This window comes from Capsella rubella, unplaced genomic scaffold (genome assembly GCF_000375325.1).
Source record: "Capsella rubella cultivar Monte Gargano unplaced genomic scaffold, Caprub1_0 scaffold_1, whole genome shotgun sequence".
Lineage (NCBI taxonomy): Eukaryota > Viridiplantae > Streptophyta > Magnoliopsida > Brassicales > Brassicaceae > Capsella > Capsella rubella.
Genome location: NW_006238923.1, coordinates 3,080,275 through 3,101,892, shown reverse-complemented (window position 1 = coordinate 3,101,892; position 21,618 = coordinate 3,080,275). Strand labels below are relative to the sequence as shown.

Below are 21,618 nucleotides of genomic sequence, written 5' to 3'. Positions count from 1 at the left end.
TATCCAAGTGCTTATCCTTGTCAACTCTAATCCAACCTTAGCATCACCAAACAAAAAAACATATCAATATATTATTGGTTAACTCTGTAAACATTTGCTTCAGTTACATTTACATATGTTTCAACAACAAAATTATGAAGAAACCATATGACAAACGATATTTTCCATGGATACTAAAATAATAGTCTGTCTATTTTTCTCAATCAACGGATTGATCTCATAACCGGGTACTGTGAAGTCTGTCTTACAGATACCAACGGCCGTAGAAACTTTATTTTTGACCTTGACGATCTTACTGTAGTAAGCTTGGTTGAAGAAAGATATAGCATTAGTGAACGCCAAGTTCACAATGGAGTAAGCGTCAGCGCACATTTGAAGATCTTCCCTCTCGTCTCCAGCATCCCTGAGGAGTGTGCTGATGAAGAAATAAGTGTTTGCTGAGAACCTTTCAGCTTCTCTAAGAGTCACGTTCATGAGATCTTTGTTGCTTGGGGTAGGAGTAACCAGGTTCTTGACCAAGACACCATTACAGAATTTGGTATCCGTTGTCTGTTTGCAGATCCCGTTCACCATTTGTTGAGTTTTTCCATTGAGAAAAGCTTCTGCAACGGAGAAAGCGAGTGTAATCGCCAAAACTGTCGATAGAATATTGCTAGGCAATTTCATGTTTGGTGTTCTTTTTTTTGTAAATTGTGAGTGTGTGGTCCTTAGAGCAAGAAATTTTTGATCTTTATATTAAAAGTTAGGCATTTGAATGAATTTTAGTCAAAAGTCAAAAGTCTTCCTGAGTTACCTGAAATTCCGTGTAAGCATTTGTGAATTCAAGGAAAAAAAAATATTTCCAAAAATATTACACTTGTAAGGTAAATACAAAAATATTAATTAATTGTATATGTTATATTAATTAATTTTAAGCATACTGTATTATATTACATTTGTAAGATAAATACAAAAAACAGTAACAATTAGTAAATATGGTATATTTAAGATGTATTTTGATATGGTTAAATATATAATGGGAATTTATTATTTTTTTAGAAAAATAATGATGAAATAGCCTATTCAATTATTAAAAAAAAAACTTATCTAAGTGCATGTCAAGATCTTAAATCTAACGGGCCAATGACAAAAACCAACTTAAATTAATAACTCATCAAAAGATTATAATATTTGGTTTGGCTACGCATCTGACGCAGATCTGAATCATTTTGTAATTAAGTGTATAGGATTTTTTTTTTTTTTTTTTTACCAATTATAAGAAGATTTTGTTTGACTACTTAAATGTTCACATCATTTAGTGCCTCGAAAATGCAAATGAATGAACTCTTTTTTTTTTCTCCCTGTTGAAGACAGGAGAAGAGAGAACTTCGCTATCTACCAATGACCGGAGACCAGAAAAGGGAATAGAGAGATAAGCCTTATACATCAAATGAAGAACTAAAGAAGGTGAATACATCGAAGAATGCTACTATATATATGAGATGTTCTATATATATGAGATGTTAACCAAATCAGTCAATGGCGACTAAGTTTTAACATTGTTTAGATTTTATCCAAGTTTATCAAAAACTTTAGAATCAAGAAAAGAAAGACATGAGGTGAACAAAAAAAAAGAAAAGAAAAGAAAGACATGGTTATTTGTTTTTATTAACTTTAATTTTATATCAATGAAGCATTAGTTGTTACATACCATTTATTAATAAATGAAATACTGCGGAGTAACTATTGATCCAAGCAAGGATGCTTTTCCATTTTTTACCATGTATCCGGAAACGGCAGACATGGTGATCAATATTCTCATAACTCTCTTCTTCTCAGTTAGAAGATTTCTGTAAGGAGGAATAAGTAAATCGGTCTTACAACCATCTAAGATCTTAGCTGTAGACAAAATGGTTTTAACCATATGTTCGTACTCCTTTTTTGAAAATAGAAAGCGAATTTCTAAGAAACTAGTGATCTCTCTATTAAAAACTGCATGACAAGTCTTGAGACCAGTCTTCTCCTTAGGACCGGGCCACTCATGGAAGATATTATCAATGAAAATGTAAGTATCATTGGCCTGATCTATAGCGGTGTGTAATATGAGAGCGGTAAGTTCTTTGAGAGTAGCTGTTGGTGCCTTCAATTTTTCATGGATGATTTTATAACAAAATCCATAATCTTCGTTTTCTACGCAAATACTCCTAATCAATGCTTCTGTTGGTCCATCAACTTCGACTGCTTCAATATAAGGAGTCAAAATGTAGAAAACAAGAATGATCACTAGGAAAATACCGCGCGGGAATTTCATATTTTTGTAAATTTAAATTTTATTGAAGAGATTATGTTGGATAGATCCTTGAATAACATGTTAAATAGTTGAAGTAGCTAGCTCATTAATGTTTTCTTTGATAACTGAGTTTCCAAAATTATTGAGTCAACATGTAGGAAAATTAAGAACTTACCCAACAAAAATATATCTGGTCTAATTAAGTATTATAGTATAAGTTTTTAAGAATGTTTATAAATGATTCATAAAGTTTGAATATTTAATTTATATTAAAATTTCCTTTACTAATACTAGTAGTACAATATATATATTTTTTTTTGTCATCAACGAACTAAAGGAGAATACTCAAGAGAGCCGTATAATATACAAAATGAATAAAAAAGATTACAACGTTCTGTAATATATGGATTGGATCCTATTTTAATGAATCTCATTAATTTCCAATATGGTTTTTACCGATTATCAAAACATAGAATTTTCTTTTATATAAACTGTTGGGGTAACAATTCTCTTAACAAAACTATACTATTATTTAATATATCTTTTCGGAAGAGAAATCTTTAGGCTTTAGCAAACATACAAGGTACAGAGAGGGTTTGGAGATTAAACACTCTAAAGTCACATAAAAACGGGAAAACACAACTTCATACAATAATTCCTATTTAAACATCAGCAGTTTCACAAGCTAATTAATAGCAAATAGTTGTTGACAAGAACCTAGTGCAGCCCTTACAAAGTTGTCTAGGCCGCCGATGGAGCTTTGGCGCAGTGAAGCACATTAGCCTCAGACAAGTCTGTTAAAAACTGTGGAAGGGATTGCTGTTTCTTTTGGACATCTTCTTTTTGTCTGCAATGCACATTTACGTTCTTGTAATCAAGTGACTCGTCGTTGTAAATGTCCCACCATTTCTCTACAAGCATCTTGATATCTTCTCTCTCCATATTTTGTTCTTGGCCTGTGAACCTGATGATACAAACAGAGAACCAACTTCAGTTCTTTCATCTTAATTCTTAATTTACATTTAGAAAATTTAGACGAAGAGAACTAGATCCTTACCTCCAAGGCTTAGCACCAGCTGCACAGTAATGAACAACTTTGGCTTCATTAAGCTCTATGTTCTCTGGATGCCTCCAGAGCATAGCCAAGACAAGATTATATACCGGTGGAATCGGCTTATATATATCTTTGAAGTACATGTTCAAGAAATCCTATAAAACGCACAAAAATCAATTGAATCGTGTCCTCTATATATATAATTTTAATTAAGACCTATAATATTTATAATGAAACTGCAAATATATAATGATATAAATATGTGTGTTTGTTTTACCTGTTCAGCGAAAGGTGTGGGAGGGATAACTTTGAGAGTGTCCAAAAGGTTGTAATAAGTGGCGAGGCTTGGTTCGTAAACGAACATTCCGGCGTTGAAGTACAACGGTGGCTTAGGACCAAGCTGCTCCGTGTCAGGCCATGTCACCTTGTCCGGACACTGCTGGCAGTAGCCGATCTTGTACTGAGGAGTGTGGCTCCATGTCTTCTCGCAGAAACAGTCTTTAACAGCGTAGAAACTACCGTCGGGAAGATCGAACAAGTGATCTATGTTCTCAAACACTTGTATGTCTCCGTCTAAGTATATCAGCTTGCTGTACTCGACAAACTGCATTCACATATTTTAGTGAAACCTATACATATCAAGAAAACTTAAAACATATAATTTATGTTAAAATGATATGTACCTCCCAAATGCGGAGCTTAGAGTAGTTGAGGACGTAGTAAGCCATGGCAAACTGAGTTTGGTTATCCGGCGGGTAAACCGGGTGAATATCCTTGATGAGACAGCCTTGATCCACTAGCTGTCTGCGGTGATCCAGGGGCACGTCCGGTAAGACAGCAACCACTAATGGGTACTTGCTGTTAGCTTTCCTTAGGCCTTTAGCCAGACCAACGACTCCTTTCACGTAGTCTCCGTTCCCGGCAAGGAAAGTCACGTAAGCCCTCTGCTTCCCTCCGTAGCTCAACTTGTTGTTCATCTCAGGTGCCATTGATCTTGTCGGAGAATTATGAAAGAACGAGAGAGAGAGAAACTACTTCTTATTAGTGATGCCCTTGAGTTGTTGATTAGTGTGACTTGATTGTTGGTGTGAGAAACCAAGGTTGGGCTTTTATAGGAATTTGAAGGCCGGTGGTTATGGCTAATTGATAGTGCATGCTACATTTACAACTTAATTTGGAAAATGATGACGTGGCGATATAGTAGGAAACGTGTCACACAGTTTGGTAAATAAGTGAGGGTGGGGTCTATATACTATAGATACTACCACGACGAATGAAAACTTGTGATTGGTTGGAGCGTCTCTGTCTGATTTCATACAAGGCTGTGATGAAGCCACGTGGCGAAGAGGAGAGCCCACGAGACATATTGATTGGTCATATTTTCTTTGTCCGAACCCTTGACCGACCTACTATTTTGCGTAGTTGGTTATTCTATAACGTTGATATTTTCTTCTTTTTTCCTAACGTCAAGATTTTAAATTATAAAAAGAACCAAAAGTTTTTCCTTTTATTTTATTTTATTTTGGGTCACAAAAAACCAAAAAATGATATTACATATACTTATATATATCGCATTACTAGTTTACATTACAATTTTTTTTTCTTTTTGTTTTTCCTTTTTTAATTTGTTTGCATAATTAATTTTCTTGGCCTTGAGATTGCATCAAGTAATTTCGGGCCATCTAAAATTTTGGATTCAATTTATTTTTGTAGTTTACTATATATTTTTGTTTTCAATTTTACAATTTGTTTTAATATACTATTGTAAATTTCAGTATGGAATTATAAGATGTGGTATTAGTTACAAAAAATTGTTTCACTAGATGAGGGCTTAACTTACCCAAAAAATGAAAAAAGAGAGAACTCGATTCAAGGAAATATATAGCTCATGAGATTACCAAAATTCTTTTTGTTCTATCGGATCAAGATCGTGTCTCGAAATTTTTTGTCAGTTTTTTCTGAAGAAAACTTGGAAAGTCTTGTTATGCAATCTGATATGCCAAAATCCGCAGATCACCGAGCTGACCATTAGCTAGCTGCCTTAGTGTGGTGGGCGTTGTTAGAATTTTTATCTAAAACCAGCACTGCAGTAACATTTTTACGTACCGACATAGTGGAAAAGGAAAAAACGTACCGACATATAAAGGTATAGAAAAGAAGCAAAATGATATTAGTTAGGATGTTCAATGATTATGTGTAGCTACGACTTTTCAAGTAATCCTTCTAGAGCAGCCAAAAAAGAGAAGACTAATTCATTTTTGTAGTATGCACATTCTACTTTGGAATCCAAACTCCACACAAAAGATACCGTGAGGTCCTTCTTCCCACAAGATTACGACCTGCAGTGGCCAAACAAACCTCTCCTTACCAAAGACACGATGAACCCTCACATGCATTTTTTGTAACTTTGGTCCCAACAATTAATTTACGTTGAATGAAGAGTTTTCCCGTCATTGTTTATCACATAGTGCCTGTTTTGTTGCGGTTGGGCGACACATCTGCGGTAACCTGTTTCTGTCAATTATATTCAAAATGTCCAAATAACTAGGAACAAAATTGCTCATAAGGAATATTTTTTTTTTTCGTTGTTGTTGCATATATTCAAGTTTGAGTAGTTTTCAACTGGTGAAGATTTTCCATTACTGACTTGTTGATGCTTTCAGGTCCCCATGTTTTTGGAAACTGTACATCAGTACATGACAGCAAAACAGAAACGATTCTCCCGTTGATGTTATGCATCATCTTATTTAAGCTGAAAAAGACGTTTGAGGCTTCAATTATTTTTGTTTGCGTAAAATCCTTGTGTTTTTAAAAAAGATTGTATACTTACGCAGTCAAAAGTCAAAACACAAGAAAAAAGGCAAAAGAAACAGACCAAGACATATGTTGACTGTTTAGACTACTAGGTTAATTGCAAAACCTGGTTTTATAGACTTGTTCGTCATTATAGGATAATGCCTTATATCCCACATCGGTGAAGTGGCTCAAGAAGGCATGAAACGTGTCTCTATAAGTTACGATGCAATCAGCTTCTTTTGATGTAGGCTCCAAATACTTTCCTGTTAAAAGAGATGGGCTGCATGTTCTAAGACTCGGGAGCCCAATCAAGTTAAAGCTTGACTTGTCCCCTATTATAAGAGATGGGCTGCATGTTTTAATACTGGGGAGCCCAATTAAGTGTTAGCTTGACTTGACCTGTATCGACCGGACGGTATGTAGCGGGTCAAGCATCTAGCCACAATGTACTTTCTTGTGGTCTAATTTTTGGGAGGCCATTTAAATTACAAACGCTGGGATTCGATTTTTTGGTTCGGTTTCGACTTTTGAGCAATGAAAAAAACTGGGACCGTATTAAAACTGAAATTTAATTTGCTCAGTCGGTAGTGGCCTAGTGGGTATGGTTGATAGTTTGGTTTGGTTCGGTTCAGACTTAGAAAGAGATGCCGAACTTGAAACCAAATTCCTAAAATACCAAGTGAGACATTAAGACCCATAGGTTCAGACCGTCTCTTTTCAAGTTTTCAGTTACTTTCTCGGGTTGTTTATCATAAGTGACTTCTTTAGAAAAGTCGATCAAAGTCCGAACCAAAATATACGTGAGATGACGATAAATGTGAGAATCTTAAGAGATCCGGGTGATGACAATCAAAACAAGCCAAGAATGTTGATTTTATATGAGCAATTTTTAGGATTGAAGTACAAGTTTCTTGCTTAGAATCATGTCATCAGTGGTGAAATCCGCTTCTTTCCTGAAAGTTCCGCGACCGAAATCAAGGTTGTATGAGTCAGTGAGACCCTCTACCAAGTCGAACTCTGGTTTCCATCCCAGCACATGCTTGGCTTTCTCCACCGATGCAAAGAAATGCTGCAAGATCATACATAAATCAAAACCCCAACTTTTAGAATGGACTCTTTGATGTTGCAGCCTAAGTCATTCGAACTTTTTAGTTTTTACCTGGTCACGGAAAGGGAATGCCTTCTTCTTCCCAAAGTCGAACTCTTTCGGGTTGTAGTGCACAATCTCTGGCTCTGGAAACCCACCAGCCTGAGAGAGATTTGAAAACATGAATAAATTTACTCAAGCACTGATCCAAAAAGCTCAGAGATATATATCTCAAACAGGCCATATGTATTCAAAACATTTTGGATAGAACAGACAACAAGAATGTACCTTTGCGCAAGCTCTTGCTAACCCATCAAAAGTGACGTATTTCTCCCCTGAGATGTTGAATATCTCTCTGCTGGCTTTCTCGTTACCAAGCACCTTGAGAAAGGCTGTTGCCAAGTCCTGAAATCACAGAATCATCTGGTGTTATTGGATTGAGATAGTGCTGAGTTTGAGTTAAGAGGGTGTCCTATAACATAACAAGTGCTCTGAACATGAAAGTGAGCTAAAGAGCATTAGAGAAAGTAGTGTGTGACCTTAACATGACCGAGTTGTGAGATCTGTATCCCAGAGTTTGGAACTGGGATTGGGCGACCAGCTTTGAGACGGTGGAAGAACCATTCTTCGACAGGGTTGTAGTTCAATGGACCGTAGATGTAGACAGGACGAATAGAAGTCCAGTTTACACCTTTTGATTGCAGTAAGCTTTCAGTCTCCAGCTTCCCCTTGTGCCTGCTCTTAGGGTCAACTGCATCCTCCTGCATTGGTTATGTCCCATAAAGTTACTACAACTGGGGTCGGGTAATAAACTTCTGAGTGAGATCATATGACAAAATCACAATATATATATGGAGAATCCCGAGAAATACAAGCTCATATTCTTCCAGGAATAAGAATTAAGATATATTTTCTATACCTCACAGTGTGGCAAGATATCAGATTTCAGATAAACACCAGCTGAAGAACAGTAGATGTACCTATAAAATTAACGGCAAATTACAAATATTGAAAGGCTGTTTTTTGGGAGCTATCAACTAAATAAACAAGTTGGGTAGATTTGTGTATAACTTACTGCTCTAGTTTAGGCAATGCCTCTATGATCGGCTCAACTTCTTCGGCCTCCCTCCCTGAGAAATAAGAGAACATAAAATGCATAAAGACAAGAGACAATATATTCTTGAATTTACAGTAAGAACAGAGAGTTAGTTGTTACCATTGATATCATAAACAACATCGAAGCCTTCTGCTGAAAGACTAGACTTCACAAAGTCATAGTCCTTTCTGTCTCCTTTCAAATGAAGAATCTAGAAAAGACCAAGAAGAATCATAAAGTTTTCATCAAGTTCCTCTTGCTTAATGTATAAAGAATCATGTAATACCTTGGAAGAAAAATCAGCAAAGTCTTGGTCAGATTCACCGGGCAATTGTTTGGCAATAGGAGTTTTACCCCTTGTGAACAATGTAACCTGCAAAAATAACCATTATTAGCCATTGAGAAACTAAAGTTGAGCTGAAAAGAAAGTTCGATCGGCCATTGAAGAGAAATGAGAACCTGATGTCCCTCTTTGACCAGGAGCCTGGACAAGAACACACCGATGAATCTAGTGCCACCCATTATCAGAATCTTCTTCTCGCTCGATGCTGAAACATAGAGTGCTCCTTTTGGCTGATGAACCTTTCTCTTGTACTGCAATTTCAATAACAAAGCCAACTCTGTAAAACATCTTATCTCCAAAATATATAATTTGTAGTTTCACTCCTCACTTCAAGAGGTATAATAAAATCTAACAAATACAAATCATTACGGACACAAAAGAAAATTGCTGAGTAAGTATTCAAAAAACGCATACCAGAACCCAAAACTTACACAATTGTGACAAAGAAGCTCGTAGACTTTACTTAAACAACAAAATCAGAACTGAAACTAGAACTACAAAAGGACCTTATTTTAGACACTCATTCATTAATCAAGAGACAATGATCCATTGCTCAAGAAGTCGACCAAAACGAGCTTAGTCCCAATTAAAAAAGGAACAAACTTTAAATGTGGTAAACGGATTTTGGTTTCATAAGACACACAAAAGCAGAACTCATATGAAAAATCTGTCCGAAACAAAGGAAAGAAAGATGACCTGGACTTGTAAATGGAGCTTAGCGCCATTGAAGTCAGAGAGAGAAGAATTAAGAAGAGAGAAAGAAGGCTGATGCTGTTGCAACATCATCATCTTCGCCATGGTTGGTTAACTCTTTGAGCAAAAACTGAAGAGAAGCTCTTTATATGAAATTGAAGTGTGTTGAGTGTCTCTATCTGTGTATGGCTCGTGTGGCCCCGTCATCTTGTTCCTTCCGATCATTTTAAAGTCTTTATTTTTTCTTGAAGGGATAAGACAATTATCTCAGCCTCTCTCGCCATTTCATGGTCACATATTTACAGCCATCGTCGTCCTCTTCTTTCCTAGCTCTTCTTTTCTTTTTGCCTTGTTGTGGATAGTGGGTTGTTTTGAACAAAAAGGAAGTTTTTGCGGTGAAATCGTAATTAACATTTTTATTACTGGGCCTTAAAGTCTCCAAATTTTATTGGGCCAAAAAGGAGTTATTGGGCCTTAATTCAGAATTAAAACACATTTTTAAAATATATCAAAAAGAGAAGAAATCACGTAGCGGACACGCGCAAGAGTCTTAAAGATCTGAATTCAGAAAATTTTCTCGGGAAAATTCTGAGGGAACGATCGATAAATTTTGACAACGGAGAGGTGTTTCGTTTTTGCTGATCAGCAGATTACTTCCTTCTTTTTTCGGATTGATCCTTTTGGATTCTTCGAAAGATGGACCCTAACCAGGTTTAATTTCAGCTGCTTCCTCTTCGTCTTTTGATTATTGTTGATTTCTGAGTTCGATTGCATATCAGATTCTTGATTAGACTCGTTTAATGGTTCGATCTGAATATTATTGGTTTAGATCTGTGTTTGGTCTTTGAGAAAATCCTGAGAAAGTATATACATTTGAGCTAAGTAAACATGCTAGGTTAGAGACGAAGACAATGTATTAAACTTGATAAACCCGATACTTGTTCCTTTTTGCGACAATGTGTAGGGGGGAAGTAATTTTTGTGTACCCAATTAGTTACCATGGTAATGGTTATTACAATGGAATCTACTAGCATATGAACTCCTAAAGCTTTTGCTATCATACGTCGTAATTGTGATAGCTGTGGCTGTTATCAGAATCGAGGCTTACAGAAATTTTGCTTTTCCTTAGATTCAGGCACCAGTTGAAAATTATGCAAACCCAAAGACATGTCTTTTCCATGTTCTCTTCAAGGTATGAAGAAAGTATATACAAATGTTTGTAGAAGTAAAATGTTGGATATTGGAAAATGGTGACCAGTTTGTATTTGTTCTTGGACCAGGGTGCTGCGTTGGCGTTTTACATTCTCTCTGCTCTCTTCTTCAACAGCTTTGTCATAATCTTTGTAGTCACTGTTCTTCTTGCTGCCCTTGACTTCTGGGTAGTTAAGAATGTGAGTGGGCGTATACTGGTCGGTCTGAGGTGGTGGAATGAGATCAACGATTTGGGGGAAAGTGTGTGGAAATTCGAGTCTCTTGACCAGGAGGTTAGTCTTTCTTCACTTATTCATAAGGCTATGGGTTTAGTCTGGCTAGAAATGTGGGGTTGTGTTACTTTTTCCATTTCTTGAATACTCGTGTTTTTGTACATTTTTGTATGCAGTCCTTGGCTCGGATGAACAAGAAAGACTCATGGCTTTTCTGGTGGACACTTTACCTTGCGGTAAGTAGTTCCTGTCTTTCACTTCAGTTGCAGCATATGCTAACTACTTAACCCCGTTTGTAGGAATCAGAATAGGCAAGAATAAACATGACCCTTATGGTGAAGCATGTTCTGCAAAAGTGGTATATAAGAATCAGAGCAGTCTTTTAGTACCCATAGTTGACCAAATTTAGATCAGTGATGTTCACAAACACATGAAATCTCTTCCCCCAACAAGCTACCATTTATATAAGTTTGTGACAAATGGTTTTCCCTTTGCATGAGTGGGTTTGTGACATTTGACATTGGAGTCAAATCACATGCGAAGTCACATTGCAAAATATGCTGAGTAGGGAATAACATTCTGCTGGAACCAAGTCTGCTATTTGGAGTATATTCTATGATCCTACTCTGACTTAATATGATATTGGTTAAAACTTGGTAGCTTATAAACCCTTATGCTTAGTAACTTTACAAGCGACCTTTAAAGAGTGAGATCTAGTCATGTAGCAATGAGATGGTAGCTATGAATTTAGTGTCTATATTACAGGAGCTTAGTAAACATTAAAAACATGTGAATTTATTTGTTGTCTTTTATCTGTTGTCACAGCTAAATCTTCTCTTTTTTCCACTCTCCAGGCAGCTGCTTGGTTTATCCTAGGGGTATTTTCTCTGATAAGGTTTCAAGCTGACTATCTGCTAGTTGTTGGCGTTTGTTTGTCCCTAAACGTGGCTAATATCATTGGCTTCACAAAGTGCAAGAAAGGTAAGATCCCTTATTAATTCTTGATCATTGCTCTAGATCACTAGGTTATTGTACAAAAGAACATATGGATGGACATACATAGAGGTAAAGTAATCAACATTCACCAAATTTTGTTGGCAGATGCAAAGAAACAGTTTCAGCAATTTGCCTCTCAGACAATCGCATCACGGTTCCAATCAACTGTACAATCTGCCTTCACCCTTGTCTAAAGAGAAGAAAGACGCAGAGCAAAAGACAGTGTACAAAGAAAGATTGCCAAAACGACACCGTTGGTTTTTTGACTGATTGTTTTCCAATGTTTTGTAAGGGGTTAAGAGGTCCTATATTACGTCTTTCTATGTATTTTACATTTTAGACTTTACCTATTAACATTTTGCATCTCATATGGTCTTACCATTACGTATACAGTATTTAGCTCAAAAGAAAATTAAGAATTTGTTTACGTCGCTCTTCCCTTTCCATTACCGCAGCAAGCCAACTGCGGAGTTTATCATATACGTAATTGCCTATGCATGTTCCTCACATAGTCACATGTTGCACGCTTCACATCTTTCTGTTATTGGTGAATGGTGAATTGAGTTCATTTATTAGTACTAAGCGTATAAGGCCATCATTATTGATGGTCTTTTAACAAAATTTACGTAGTTTTGTTGTCGAGGTCTATCTTTTTTTTTTTTTTTTTAAATGGATTTTTAGTAAATCTCTTGAGCTACTACTAATGCATTAGGCATTAGAAGAGAGAAAAATGATTTGAAAATCTTTATCTAAACAAGAAATTGTAAAATATAATTTACCTATACTTATTAAAGAAAGAAAAAAGTTGAACTTGGGCTACAATCTCTTTCTCTTTTAAGCCCATGATCATAAAAAACCATACATATAAAATAGTCACAATCACAAATCTTTTTTATCACACAGAGGCAAAGCTTTCAAGCTTTAAATTGAAATTGATTTGATTGCAGAAAAAAAAATCAAACCCCAAAACCCTAAAAAGGTGATTCCTTCGAGATCCTCACTACCATTCTTCCCGCCAATTTATTTTCGACATTCGCTCTTGCCATGTCTCTGCGGCCACGCCATTCTCTTGGGGTTTCGTCTCCGGCGAAGCAAAGGAAGAAAGCTCCCAAAAAAACTATGGCTACGAGAGCGAATCGAAAGCGTCTGCCTTCTTACCTAAAACCTGGCGCCGCCGTGGAAATCAGCTCCGACGAGACTGGGTTCCGCGGCTCGTGGTACCTGGGGAAAGTGATCACTATCCCATCCTCGGAGGACAAATGCCAAGTGGAGTACACGACGCTCTTCTTCGACAAAGAGGGTACGAAGCCGCTGAAGGAAGTCGTCGACATGAGTCAGCTCCGTCCCCCGGCGCCTCCGATGTCTGAGAGAGAGAAAAAGAGGGTGATTGCCATTGGGGAAGAAGTGGACGCCTTTTACAATGACGGTTGGTGGGAAGGGGATGTAACGGAGGTTCTAGGTGATGGGAAATTCAGTGTTTTCTTCAGGAGTTCGAAAGAACAGATTCAGTTTAAGAAAGATCAACTTAGGTTTCACAGGGAATGGGTAGATGGAGCTTGGAAGCCTCCATTAGAGGAAGCAGAAGGAGAGGAATCGGAGGAAGACAAAGTAGACGACACACAAGATGAAGAGGAGGTAACACTTTCTCAATGATACTTGCTTCTACTGTTGGTGCTTGAAAAATTTCTGTGGAAGTAGTTTATTGGAGAGTTTTGCTTTTAGTTCTTCTAGAGGAATTTATGATGTCTCTATTATCCTTACTTTCTTGCTGTTCTGTATTTTACTTTACGTTAATGATGATAGTAACTAATATGCAGGATATTTTACCCCGAGTGGATCTGGAAACTACCAGAGTAATCGCAAAACAAATATTTTCTACTGGCACGATTGTCGAGGTAAGCAGCGATGAGGAAGGTTTCAAGGAGTGTTGGTTTGCAGCTAAAGTCGTTGAACCCATTGGCGATGACAAATTCCTTGTTGAGTACCAAGATTTGAGAGAAAAAGATGGCATAGAGCCTTTGAAAGAAGTAACCGATTTTCTGCACATAAGGCCGCCACCACCAAGAGATGAGAATATGGATTTTTCTGTTGGAGACAAGATTAATGCATTTTATAATGACGGCTGGTGGGTAGGTTTTGTCATAGAGGGTATGAAGGATGGAACAGTTGGTATATATTTTAGGCAATCAAGAGAAAAGATGCGGTTTGGAAGGCAGGGTCTTCGTCTGCATAAAGACTGGGTTAACGGTACCTGGAAGCTACCACTGAAAGGAGGGGAGATAAAGAGGGAAAAGGTTCTGTAATATTTCCTTATTGATGAACTCTAGTCTAGACAGGTTCACATATATCTTCTTATCCAATTCTTTGCCAAATATATGTTTTAAAAGTTTTTACTTGTATCTGCAGACCGTTTCATGTAATCGGAACGTGAGACCTAAGAAAGCTATCGAGAAGCACAAATTCAGCATTGGAACTTCAGTAGAGGTTAGCAGTGAAGAAGAAGGATTTGAAGATTCTTGGTTTTCTGCAAAACTCGTTGAATACAGAGGAAAGGAAAAATGTCTTGTAGAATATGATAAACTGAAAGCTGAAGATGGGAAAGAGCCTTTGAGAGAAGAGGTTAATGTTTCACAGATAAGGCCTCTACCACTAGAACAGGTCATGGTTTGTCCATTCGAGAAGAATGACAAAGTTAATGCTTTGTATAATGATGGTTGGTGGGTGGGGGTGATTAGGAAGGTTCTTGCGAAGTCATCTTATCTGGTTCACTTTGAGAAGACTCAAGAGATACTAAGATTTCATCATTCTCAACTAAGGCTACATCAGGACTGGATTGATGGCAAGTGGATAACAAATTTTAAGGTATGCTTTAAAACGATCAACTCATATTATATCAAATATAACTTCGTTATTTGTTGCTCCAGTATCAAAAACATTTTAGCATCTATCTTGGTTGTTGGCATGCAGTATCAAGTTTTTACTAATGTGCTTGCTGCCATTTTTTTTTTTTTCAGTCTCAGAAGGTGTAATTGAGATGGTAACACATCAGCATTTTGGGATCTCAAGTTTTTGTTTTTTTGGAGGTATTTGAATCCTTAGTCTTAACTCTTAACCCCAGTGTTCTTGGCTATTGTAGATAATTTCAGTTCTAATGCTTGACCAAAAGGCAAAAAAACAGTTAATATTTTTGCCCGTATGAGATACTTCTACTCATAATGCACTTGATTTCCGTTGATTATTTGATAGGCAAGTTTTTGCTGTAAGGCTATGTCCTTGCCTTGTTGATTCATCTATTTTCAAATTAAGTGATAAATATTCAACAGGGTAGGTCACTATTATATTATCTATGATGTTTCGCATCATATGATCAGGATACATGCTCAAAATCTTTACTCGTTGTGCTTTTGGAGTCGATGCATATGAATGATTTTGGTGAGTGTCTACTTAGTCAAGGATATACAATACATCATTTTTCCGTTTCAGAGCCACAACTTATGTCCATTCCAATGTAATGTTGACGATCTTAAGCTTTGTGTATGTAAGACACTCCAAAAATCGAAAAATACAAGGAGTGTAAGATCTCACTTTTGCTTTATAAGAGGTTTCCCATGTTCTTGAACTGACATACAAAACCAGCTTCAGAGTAGTTTATAGATAATTACGGATCATTTTTGTGGAACAGGATGATGGTGACATCTTATTACAGGTAAAACAAGTGGTTGGTAATACATGAGAATAAAAGCAGTGAAAAACACAAACTCTTCATAATTTGTTCCAATTCTTCAAATACACTTAGAATTCTGGTCTCTTATAAGGTCTTGATCAGGCCTCTTTGACTGCAACAGCCTCCTTGATTGCAACAGCCTCCTTGACCTCTGTGGCTTCACTGCTCTTCTCCTTGGCAGGTTCCTCTTTAGCAGGTTCCTCCTTGGCAGGTTCCTCTTCTGGGACTGTAAAAGCTGAGACCGGGAAAGTCCTAGACAGTGTGGTCGGTGTCTTGAAGGTGATTTTTCCAGTGGTAGGCGGGTCCTCAGTATAGATCTCGTTGATAGTGACCCAAATAAGAAGCTCCTTTGCCTTGACACCAGTGAGCTTCTTGATCTTCCCGGTCTCAACCACAGCAGTGACCTCAGTTCCATAGGAGACAAGCTTATCAATCTCTGCGAACTTGTGAGTGATACTCTTTTTCTGCTTAAGCCACACAACACCTGACTCTCTGTCATACCCAACCTCTTCTATATCCTGCAATGGTAATAAACCATTGGGCATAGATATTTCCTTGAGGAAACACTTAGTCTTCTCTCTGCATATCTCATCTCCGGTGTACATCTCTGCCTTAGCTCTCACCTCCTCTGTAACCAAACCCATAACTGTTTCTTTGTATCTCTTGTGAGGTTCTTAGTTTTAGCTTTGTCTCAAAGCTGAAGTTGTGTGTTGTGGAGAGGTAAGGGACTTAAGCCTTGTGATATATAGGTGACCCGTTTGGTGTTTGGCCTTGGTTTCCTGTTCTTATTACGGAGATTGCCACCAGGTTTAGAAAATAAACGGGAAATTTGTACAATTTTTCCAATATACGGGATATAAAATACACTCGGATTCAGAACATACCTTTGACTAAATACATTTTAAGCAAAAAATTCTTAGTTTTGGTATCAAATTGAGACCAACAACTCTATAAAAAAAGGTGAAAAACATCACTACCGATAACGACGTCTCCTTTTTACTCTGCAAGGAACAGAAAAAAGAAAATGCAAAACGTTTTAACTCTCAATGTCATGATAGATAATTTGGATGAGGGTGCAATGCTAAAAAGCATTAATGGGCATGGTTGGGCAGATTTATGGGTGACTAAACTTAACACATACAATATCGATACGTCGTGTCAACTTGGTTTCCAGTTTTGGGTTAAACCATACGTCTTACATGATCATATGGCTATCTTCATCACAATATTAATGATAATGATGATGATGATGGTGCATGGCCCGTCCTTATAAATGCAGTGCCTATCATCTCACATTCCCTTCACCTGCTAACCAGTAACCGACCTCCTCCATTATTTTTTTATTTATATGATTTTATTCGAATAAACCATATAAATTTCTTGGGCGTTTAGTGTTACGTATCAAGCAATCACATATACTTCTATTTTAAAAAACCAACCATAACCAATAAAGACTAAAGTTCACATAACTATGCAAGTATTCCAACTTCTAACTTACTGATTGTGATTTGCGACCTTACTTTCTCCTAACTCGATGTCTTTTGGTTTTGCAACTTACAACAATTCCACACTTTCAGAATGCTTAGTTCATGATTTCTTTTAAAAACACTTTCACACATTCTATGATTCAAACTCATGTTTTCCATGAGTTTAAGTTTGAATTTTTGTTAGAATTACTATCAATGATGTTTGGTTTAAAACAATCGTTGTGTCACGGTTCGTATGCAACCTTTTAACCTTGCGAAGAGAAATTGGCGAAGCTTTGCGCAGCGTTTCCATGGCAGTGATTATTCAACAATGTCTCTATGTGTTTGATCTCCTTAGGCATTGACCCTGTGAGCACCTCGTAGCCTGTTTCAGTGATCAGAACTTCATCCTCGATCCTTATCCCAATCCCTTGGAATCTGCAAATTAAGGAAAAAAAAAAGCAGTATCAAGAGAAATGTCATTCAATCATTTATTTTCTTGTTGGATAGATCATGTCATGTCCCACGGTTGATTTGCTATTAAATTACTCATATATACACAGCTCGATACTTTATTGGATGCAAATAATATTCCTGCAAACCACAGAATTTTCACAGAATTTAGTGCGCCAAGTTGAAAAAGAGTATTTCTACCTTTCAGGGCAGTCGAATGAAGATGGAATGTAGACTCCTGGCTCAATCGTAATCACCTGTCCAAACAGCGATCATAAGTTTTGACATAGAGAGTCTGAACGATCACTGGCTAGCAAACACTAAAACCAGTCATCCGATGTAATCTAGCCTAGTAGATTCTTAAGGGCCCAAAGGGCACAGATCAGATTTCATGGACTAGCATCAACAAGAAGAGTGTTTAAGATAGGAGGGTAAGTAGAATGGTGAAGATATTATAAACCTGATTTTGGGTTCTTTACAAAAGCCAAGACTCGATAGAGTAGTATTACTTACATAACCAGGTTGCAAAGGACGGTCATATCCCACAGCAGAAGAATCATGCACATCCATCCCAAGGTAGTGACCTTGTTATCCATCACAAGAGAACTCTGTTAGATAATTTTGTCCCAATGCAGACATGCAGTATATATATTTTGTGTTTTTGGTTATATGATAACTTTCTTTTCTTTTCTTTATTCTTTGTGGGGAAGAAATAACTTTTATACAGAATAATGCAGGACAATAACAAGGATATTACCATCTAGACGTCAATCAGACTTAGTTGATTGTATTCGTTCCATCGACCAAAATTGCAAATAAGTTCATGTGATCGAGTTCAATAATGCATACCTATGGAGGTTGGGTTCAGCTGGTGATACAGTCTACGACTTTTCAGGATCCCCATCTTCATCAGTCCATCGCACAACAACTCGGTCTGCAAAACCACAAAACATCATCTGAGTCCAAACATTATTCTGTTGGCAGAAAAAGCTTTTAAGTCTAAGGCTGTTGAGTGCTGATGGTATTTATATCATCTCTGATCCATTTAAGCTTCTGAAATATTTGTAAACCAGCCTTCTACAGAAGTGAAACAAAATTTTCACATCATACCAAACCTGTTAATAGTGAACGGTACATTTTGTGTATTTGATACATCTTTATCACAAAGAGACGGCTTAGATAAATTCATATTTACCGAATATGTGTTTAGTTGGCGGATGGTTGTACCAGGCTTGCATTGTTTTATGCATTCTTTGTTTGTCTGTAGAATAAGATCATATATCTCTTCCTGGAAAAAATACAGATATTAATATTTATGATAGAGTAAGTGTTTAAGAAAGCAGCTTCACCAATTACTTTCCATCTTTTTATCTAAACATAATTGTGACATCGAGCAAAGATCCACAAAATCCTATAAAACCAATGCACATGTTCAACTTCTGACAAATGGTATATTGCAGTAAACAATCCTAACATGCAACAACAAAATACCTATATTTGCGTGTTACTCGATGCTAAGACAATCCAAAAGAAATTCTCGGATAAAGAAAAACTGCAGGCGTTTAGGTTTTCGTTAGATATCAGTGACTAACAAAATTCATGATTTCCTAAATTATTATTATAAGGGAAACGCTAGCCTACTAAACGTAAATTTCAGAGAGAGCAAGAAATTTAGTAGTAGAGTATGAGATAGTAAGTAAAGTCCTATCTCTCAGTTGCATCATCCAAACACCAACGGCAAGCACAAACATAAATAATATTGAATATCCAGAAAAAAGAAGATAAAAAATGAGATAGCAGAGACATCAACCTGAAGAGAACTGAATTTTCCGCAAGGAGGCCATGTCCGAGTAAGATCGCTAACATAACCATGTAACTCGCAACCCATGTCCATCAAGACAAGATCACCATCTCTTATCTGCAGATAATTATAAAAGAAGATTTTGGCTTTAAAACATTGCTGTACTAGCAAGCAAATAGGGTTTTGTCAAACTTACTCGCTGATCATTTCGTGAATAGTGAATAACACTAGCATTTGAACCACCACCGACTACAGGATTAAATCTGAGAAATAAAAGTGACATTTTTCTTGTCACTAGAATAAGAATACTAGGAAGTGATTTTTTTCTAAGAATAATCTAGATCACATATTAAATCATAGACGAGATATAAGTCAAGACTTACGCCATTCGCTGAGCACCTCTTATCCGACACTCATATTCAACTTGGGCTGATAAGATGCCTTCATCAGGAAACCCTTTCGAATGTAGCATTGTTTTCAGAAGACCCTGAGGATGAAAATATCCAAATCACTCCATATGCTCATTATCTGAAATAGCTATAGCTCCAACGAATATTTAGAAAATGGTTCATGACGTTCTATTGGCACTACGTTCCTTTTCTCTTAGCACTTTGGCCACAAGAAAAAACAAGGCATTGCCTTCATGAGAAGCTGTTAGTGAACAGCCTTCAATCACAATATAACACCCTCAGCCAAAATTGTTCCATCGGATCATGGCTTGGAAGCTTTTATATGTGTATTACTCATTTTATCAAATCAATTTTCAAGATTAAACTGAAAATATATACACACACAATCGTCTGCAAAAAGTTGTCAAATTTAACTAATTTGTCTTATTGTCTCTTGTAATTTCCCCCCACCATCTTTAATTTTCAGTTACTCTCTAGCATCTCAGTTGTAATTAGAAGCTAAAAGAACCAAAAAAAACAAACAACAGAAAAGTTCCAGGAGCTAACAATGCCTTTGTTGTAATACAGGAATACCTGGCAAGCAATAGATGCAGAATCTCTCATCAATTTGAGTTCCGCAGGTGATTTAATTAACCTCAGCTCATGTGTTAGACTTGAAAGAGTTTTCACTTTGCCAAGAGATGTTGACTTTTGAAACTCATCCAAGTTTGTGTATCTTTGCGAGGCAGTTTGAACATTATGAAACACTTTTGAAGAATGTCTTATCATGTCGGAAAGAATCTGTACATAATGAATGTGAAAATAAAACAAATCTCGCGTTATAGAAGTAATAAAGTCAACAACATAGGAAATTTTATAAGAGAGGCCACTTAGGGAAGAAATATAAGCTACCTCAGGTAATTGTCTTAACGGATATGCTTCGTCTGCCTTGAAGACCTCAGATGCAGCATCAACTCCAGCAACTTCACCTTGCCAAGCAACATCCTACATCACAAATCAATTCTTATAAATTTCCAAATAGAAATCAGAAGCACTCTGTATACAAAATTCATATACTAATAGATCATCATACATTAGGAGTTGATTCTGGCATAAACATGCATAAACCTCTATCACTACTTAAAACAGCCACACCACCTGGCTGCTGGCAGCCAGTTAGATACAAATAATCAGCCTCTTGTCTGAACGTATATGGAACAACGTCTGTCATCATTTTGACGGGGGCTGAAGAAATGATGGCTAAGCTGTTCTCAGGGAGGAGCTCCACAAGTTTCTTCCTTCTAGCAATGTATTCATCAATTCTTATTCCTGGTGTGACCTCTCCTTCCGCCATTAACTGATGGGGAAAAGCGAACCATCAGAGCATATTAATAGCATTTTCAAATTACAAGAGAACATAGTCAAAGTAAATATCACATGGGAGTTACATGAGGATGAGATGCTGGAGTTGGCTGACCAATGTCTCTGACTCTTTGGGTTGAATATGCATTGCGAATAATGACCTGAAACCCCATTTCAAAAAGCAATAAGTGTCTCAGCCTAAAGCACATGTAGATTTAAGCTGTGATATAGATAAATTGAATAGAACGAAAAGATGAAAACAAGTAATTAGCATCGGAGGTCAAGTACTCTCTCAATCAAGTCTCACAATTTCTGTAAATTCTATAAAAAGTCAATTCATATTCAAAAGATGAAACTTTATGGTCCAGAAGATCTCTAGAAATTTTATATCTTGTCCTTCGAGTGAACCCGAAAATTCGATCTAAATCCTCGAGTCTATACAAACAAGGAGGAGAAGCAAACTATCAAAAAACCATGAATTGAGCATTACCTGAGGTCTTGATACTCTCCGAACTAGATTTCGCGCAAGTACCTGCATCTCTTTCCTCTCTCAGACTTTCACAGACTCTTGAGAGGACCGAATCGGACTTCGTGTGATTTTCTATTGTTCTGTTCCGTCACTGGTGGCCTCAGGGTTTAGCTGTTTGAAGCTGCGTTCTCTAAAC

The 21,618-nt window shown here is 36.9% G+C and overlaps 8 protein-coding genes across 8 annotated transcripts; 2 read left to right on the top strand and 6 right to left on the bottom strand.

Annotated features, from left to right (window-relative positions):
* Positions 1-51: 51 nt before the first annotated feature.
* On the bottom strand, positions 52-754 carry LOC17897034. The gene has a single exon (XM_006305631.2). It carries the CDS (start codon positions 664-666, stop codon positions 133-135), a length of 534 nt encoding a protein of 177 aa, XP_006305693.1. The 5' UTR covers positions 667-754; the 3' UTR covers positions 52-132.
* A 942-nt stretch (positions 755-1,696) lies between these two features.
* LOC17897013 lies at positions 1,697-2,290 on the bottom strand. Its single transcript, XM_006303567.1, has one exon. It carries the CDS (start codon positions 2,288-2,290, stop codon positions 1,697-1,699), a length of 594 nt encoding a protein of 197 aa, XP_006303629.1.
* Positions 2,291-2,780: 490 nt separating this feature from the next.
* On the bottom strand, positions 2,781-4,388 carry LOC17897756 (galactinol synthase 3). Its single transcript, XM_006305239.2, has 4 exons — positions 4,007-4,388; positions 3,601-3,927; positions 3,327-3,478; positions 2,781-3,233 (listed from the first exon to the last, which is right to left on the bottom strand). The coding sequence occupies exons 1-4, from the start codon at positions 4,310-4,312 to the stop codon at positions 3,011-3,013; spliced, it is 1,008 nt and encodes a 335-aa protein (XP_006305301.1). The 5' UTR covers positions 4,313-4,388; the 3' UTR covers positions 2,781-3,010.
* Positions 4,389-6,899: 2,511 nt separating this feature from the next.
* LOC17899107 (chloroplast stem-loop binding protein of 41 kDa b, chloroplastic) lies at positions 6,900-9,670 on the bottom strand. Its single transcript, XM_006305026.2, has 10 exons — positions 9,342-9,670; positions 8,762-8,896; positions 8,589-8,675; positions 8,423-8,513; positions 8,282-8,336; positions 8,126-8,186; positions 7,746-7,967; positions 7,495-7,611; positions 7,279-7,368; positions 6,900-7,188 (listed from the first exon to the last, which is right to left on the bottom strand). The coding sequence occupies exons 1-10, from the start codon at positions 9,441-9,443 to the stop codon at positions 7,009-7,011; spliced, it is 1,140 nt and encodes a 379-aa protein (XP_006305088.1). The 5' UTR covers positions 9,444-9,670; the 3' UTR covers positions 6,900-7,008.
* Positions 9,671-9,872: 202 nt separating this feature from the next.
* LOC17899068 (Golgi apparatus membrane protein-like protein ECHIDNA) lies at positions 9,873-12,185 on the top strand. The gene is made up of 6 exons (XM_006306397.2): positions 9,873-10,049; positions 10,468-10,530; positions 10,619-10,822; positions 10,939-10,998; positions 11,617-11,743; positions 11,864-12,185. Exons 1-6 carry the CDS (start codon positions 10,035-10,037, stop codon positions 11,950-11,952), a joined length of 558 nt encoding a protein of 185 aa, XP_006306459.1. The 5' UTR covers positions 9,873-10,034; the 3' UTR covers positions 11,953-12,185.
* Positions 12,186-12,697: 512 nt separating this feature from the next.
* On the top strand, positions 12,698-15,001 carry LOC17898904 (DUF724 domain-containing protein 3). Its single transcript, XM_006307206.2, has 4 exons — positions 12,698-13,393; positions 13,576-14,052; positions 14,165-14,620; positions 14,773-15,001. The coding sequence occupies exons 1-4, from the start codon at positions 12,803-12,805 to the stop codon at positions 14,785-14,787; spliced, it is 1,539 nt and encodes a 512-aa protein (XP_006307268.1). The 5' UTR covers positions 12,698-12,802; the 3' UTR covers positions 14,788-15,001.
* A 368-nt stretch (positions 15,002-15,369) lies between these two features.
* Positions 15,370-16,209, bottom strand: LOC17900479. The gene has a single exon (XM_006305625.2). It carries the CDS (start codon positions 16,124-16,126, stop codon positions 15,581-15,583), a length of 546 nt encoding a protein of 181 aa, XP_006305687.1. The 5' UTR covers positions 16,127-16,209; the 3' UTR covers positions 15,370-15,580.
* Positions 16,210-16,983: 774 nt separating this feature from the next.
* On the bottom strand, positions 16,984-21,541 carry LOC17899513 (intermediate cleaving peptidase 55, mitochondrial). Its single transcript, XM_006307320.2, has 13 exons — positions 21,444-21,541; positions 21,040-21,114; positions 20,685-20,948; positions 20,504-20,596; positions 20,186-20,392; positions 19,586-19,689; positions 19,399-19,465; positions 19,212-19,319; positions 18,597-18,689; positions 18,251-18,335; positions 17,915-17,985; positions 17,603-17,658; positions 16,984-17,386 (listed from the first exon to the last, which is right to left on the bottom strand). Exons 1-13 carry the CDS (start codon positions 21,489-21,491, stop codon positions 17,215-17,217), a joined length of 1,443 nt encoding a protein of 480 aa, XP_006307382.1. The 5' UTR covers positions 21,492-21,541; the 3' UTR covers positions 16,984-17,214.
* Between the last annotated feature and the right edge of the window lie 77 nt (positions 21,542-21,618).

What these genes read in the sequence shown, in the direction of transcription:
- LOC17899513 (XM_006307320.2), bottom strand. Translation starts at nt 21,491, where the DNA reads ATGCAGGTACTTGCGCGAAATCTAGTTCGGAGAGTATCAAGACCTCAG. An exon ending in CTCCAGCATCTCATCCTCAT is followed by an intron (nt 20,949 to 21,039) that starts GTAACTCCCATG and finishes TTTCCCCATCAG; the next exon opens with TTAATGGCGGAAGGAGAGGT. An exon ending in GAAAATTCAGTTCTCTTCAG is followed by an intron (nt 18,690 to 19,211) that starts GTTGATGTCTCT and finishes TATTTTTTCCAG; the next exon opens with GAAGAGATATATGATCTTAT.
- LOC17897013 (XM_006303567.1), bottom strand. Translation starts at nt 2,290, where the DNA reads ATGAAATTCCCGCGCGGTATTTTCCTAGTGATCATTCTTGTTTTCTAC.
- LOC17898904 (XM_006307206.2), top strand. Translation starts at nt 12,803, where the DNA reads ATGTCTCTGCGGCCACGCCATTCTCTTGGGGTTTCGTCTCCGGCGAAG. An exon ending in ACACACAAGATGAAGAGGAG is followed by an intron (nt 13,394 to 13,575) that starts GTAACACTTTCT and finishes ACTAATATGCAG; the next exon opens with GATATTTTACCCCGAGTGGA. An exon ending in GGGAGATAAAGAGGGAAAAG is followed by an intron (nt 14,053 to 14,164) that starts GTTCTGTAATAT and finishes TTGTATCTGCAG; the next exon opens with ACCGTTTCATGTAATCGGAA.
- LOC17899068 (XM_006306397.2), top strand. An exon ending in TCGAGTCTCTTGACCAGGAG is followed by an intron (nt 10,823 to 10,938) that starts GTTAGTCTTTCT and finishes TTTTGTATGCAG; the next exon opens with TCCTTGGCTCGGATGAACAA. An exon ending in CTTCACAAAGTGCAAGAAAG is followed by an intron (nt 11,744 to 11,863) that starts GTAAGATCCCTT and finishes TTTTGTTGGCAG; the next exon opens with ATGCAAAGAAACAGTTTCAG.
- LOC17900479 (XM_006305625.2), bottom strand. Translation starts at nt 16,126, where the DNA reads ATGGGTTTGGTTACAGAGGAGGTGAGAGCTAAGGCAGAGATGTACACC.
- LOC17897034 (XM_006305631.2), bottom strand. Translation starts at nt 666, where the DNA reads ATGAAATTGCCTAGCAATATTCTATCGACAGTTTTGGCGATTACACTC.
- LOC17899107 (XM_006305026.2), bottom strand. Translation starts at nt 9,443, where the DNA reads ATGGCGAAGATGATGATGTTGCAACAGCATCAGCCTTCTTTCTCTCTT. An exon ending in GCATTGCCTAAACTAGAGCA is followed by an intron (nt 8,187 to 8,281) that starts GTAAGTTATACA and finishes TTAATTTTATAG; the next exon opens with GTACATCTACTGTTCTTCAG. An exon ending in CATTCCCTTTCCGTGACCAG is followed by an intron (nt 7,189 to 7,278) that starts GTAAAAACTAAA and finishes ATGATCTTGCAG; the next exon opens with CATTTCTTTGCATCGGTGGA.
- LOC17897756 (XM_006305239.2), bottom strand. Translation starts at nt 4,312, where the DNA reads ATGGCACCTGAGATGAACAACAAGTTGAGCTACGGAGGGAAGCAGAGG. An exon ending in CTAAGCTCCGCATTTGGGAG is followed by an intron (nt 3,928 to 4,006) that starts GTACATATCATT and finishes ATGTGAATGCAG; the next exon opens with TTTGTCGAGTACAGCAAGCT. An exon ending in CCACACCTTTCGCTGAACAG is followed by an intron (nt 3,479 to 3,600) that starts GTAAAACAAACA and finishes TGCGTTTTATAG; the next exon opens with GATTTCTTGAACATGTACTT.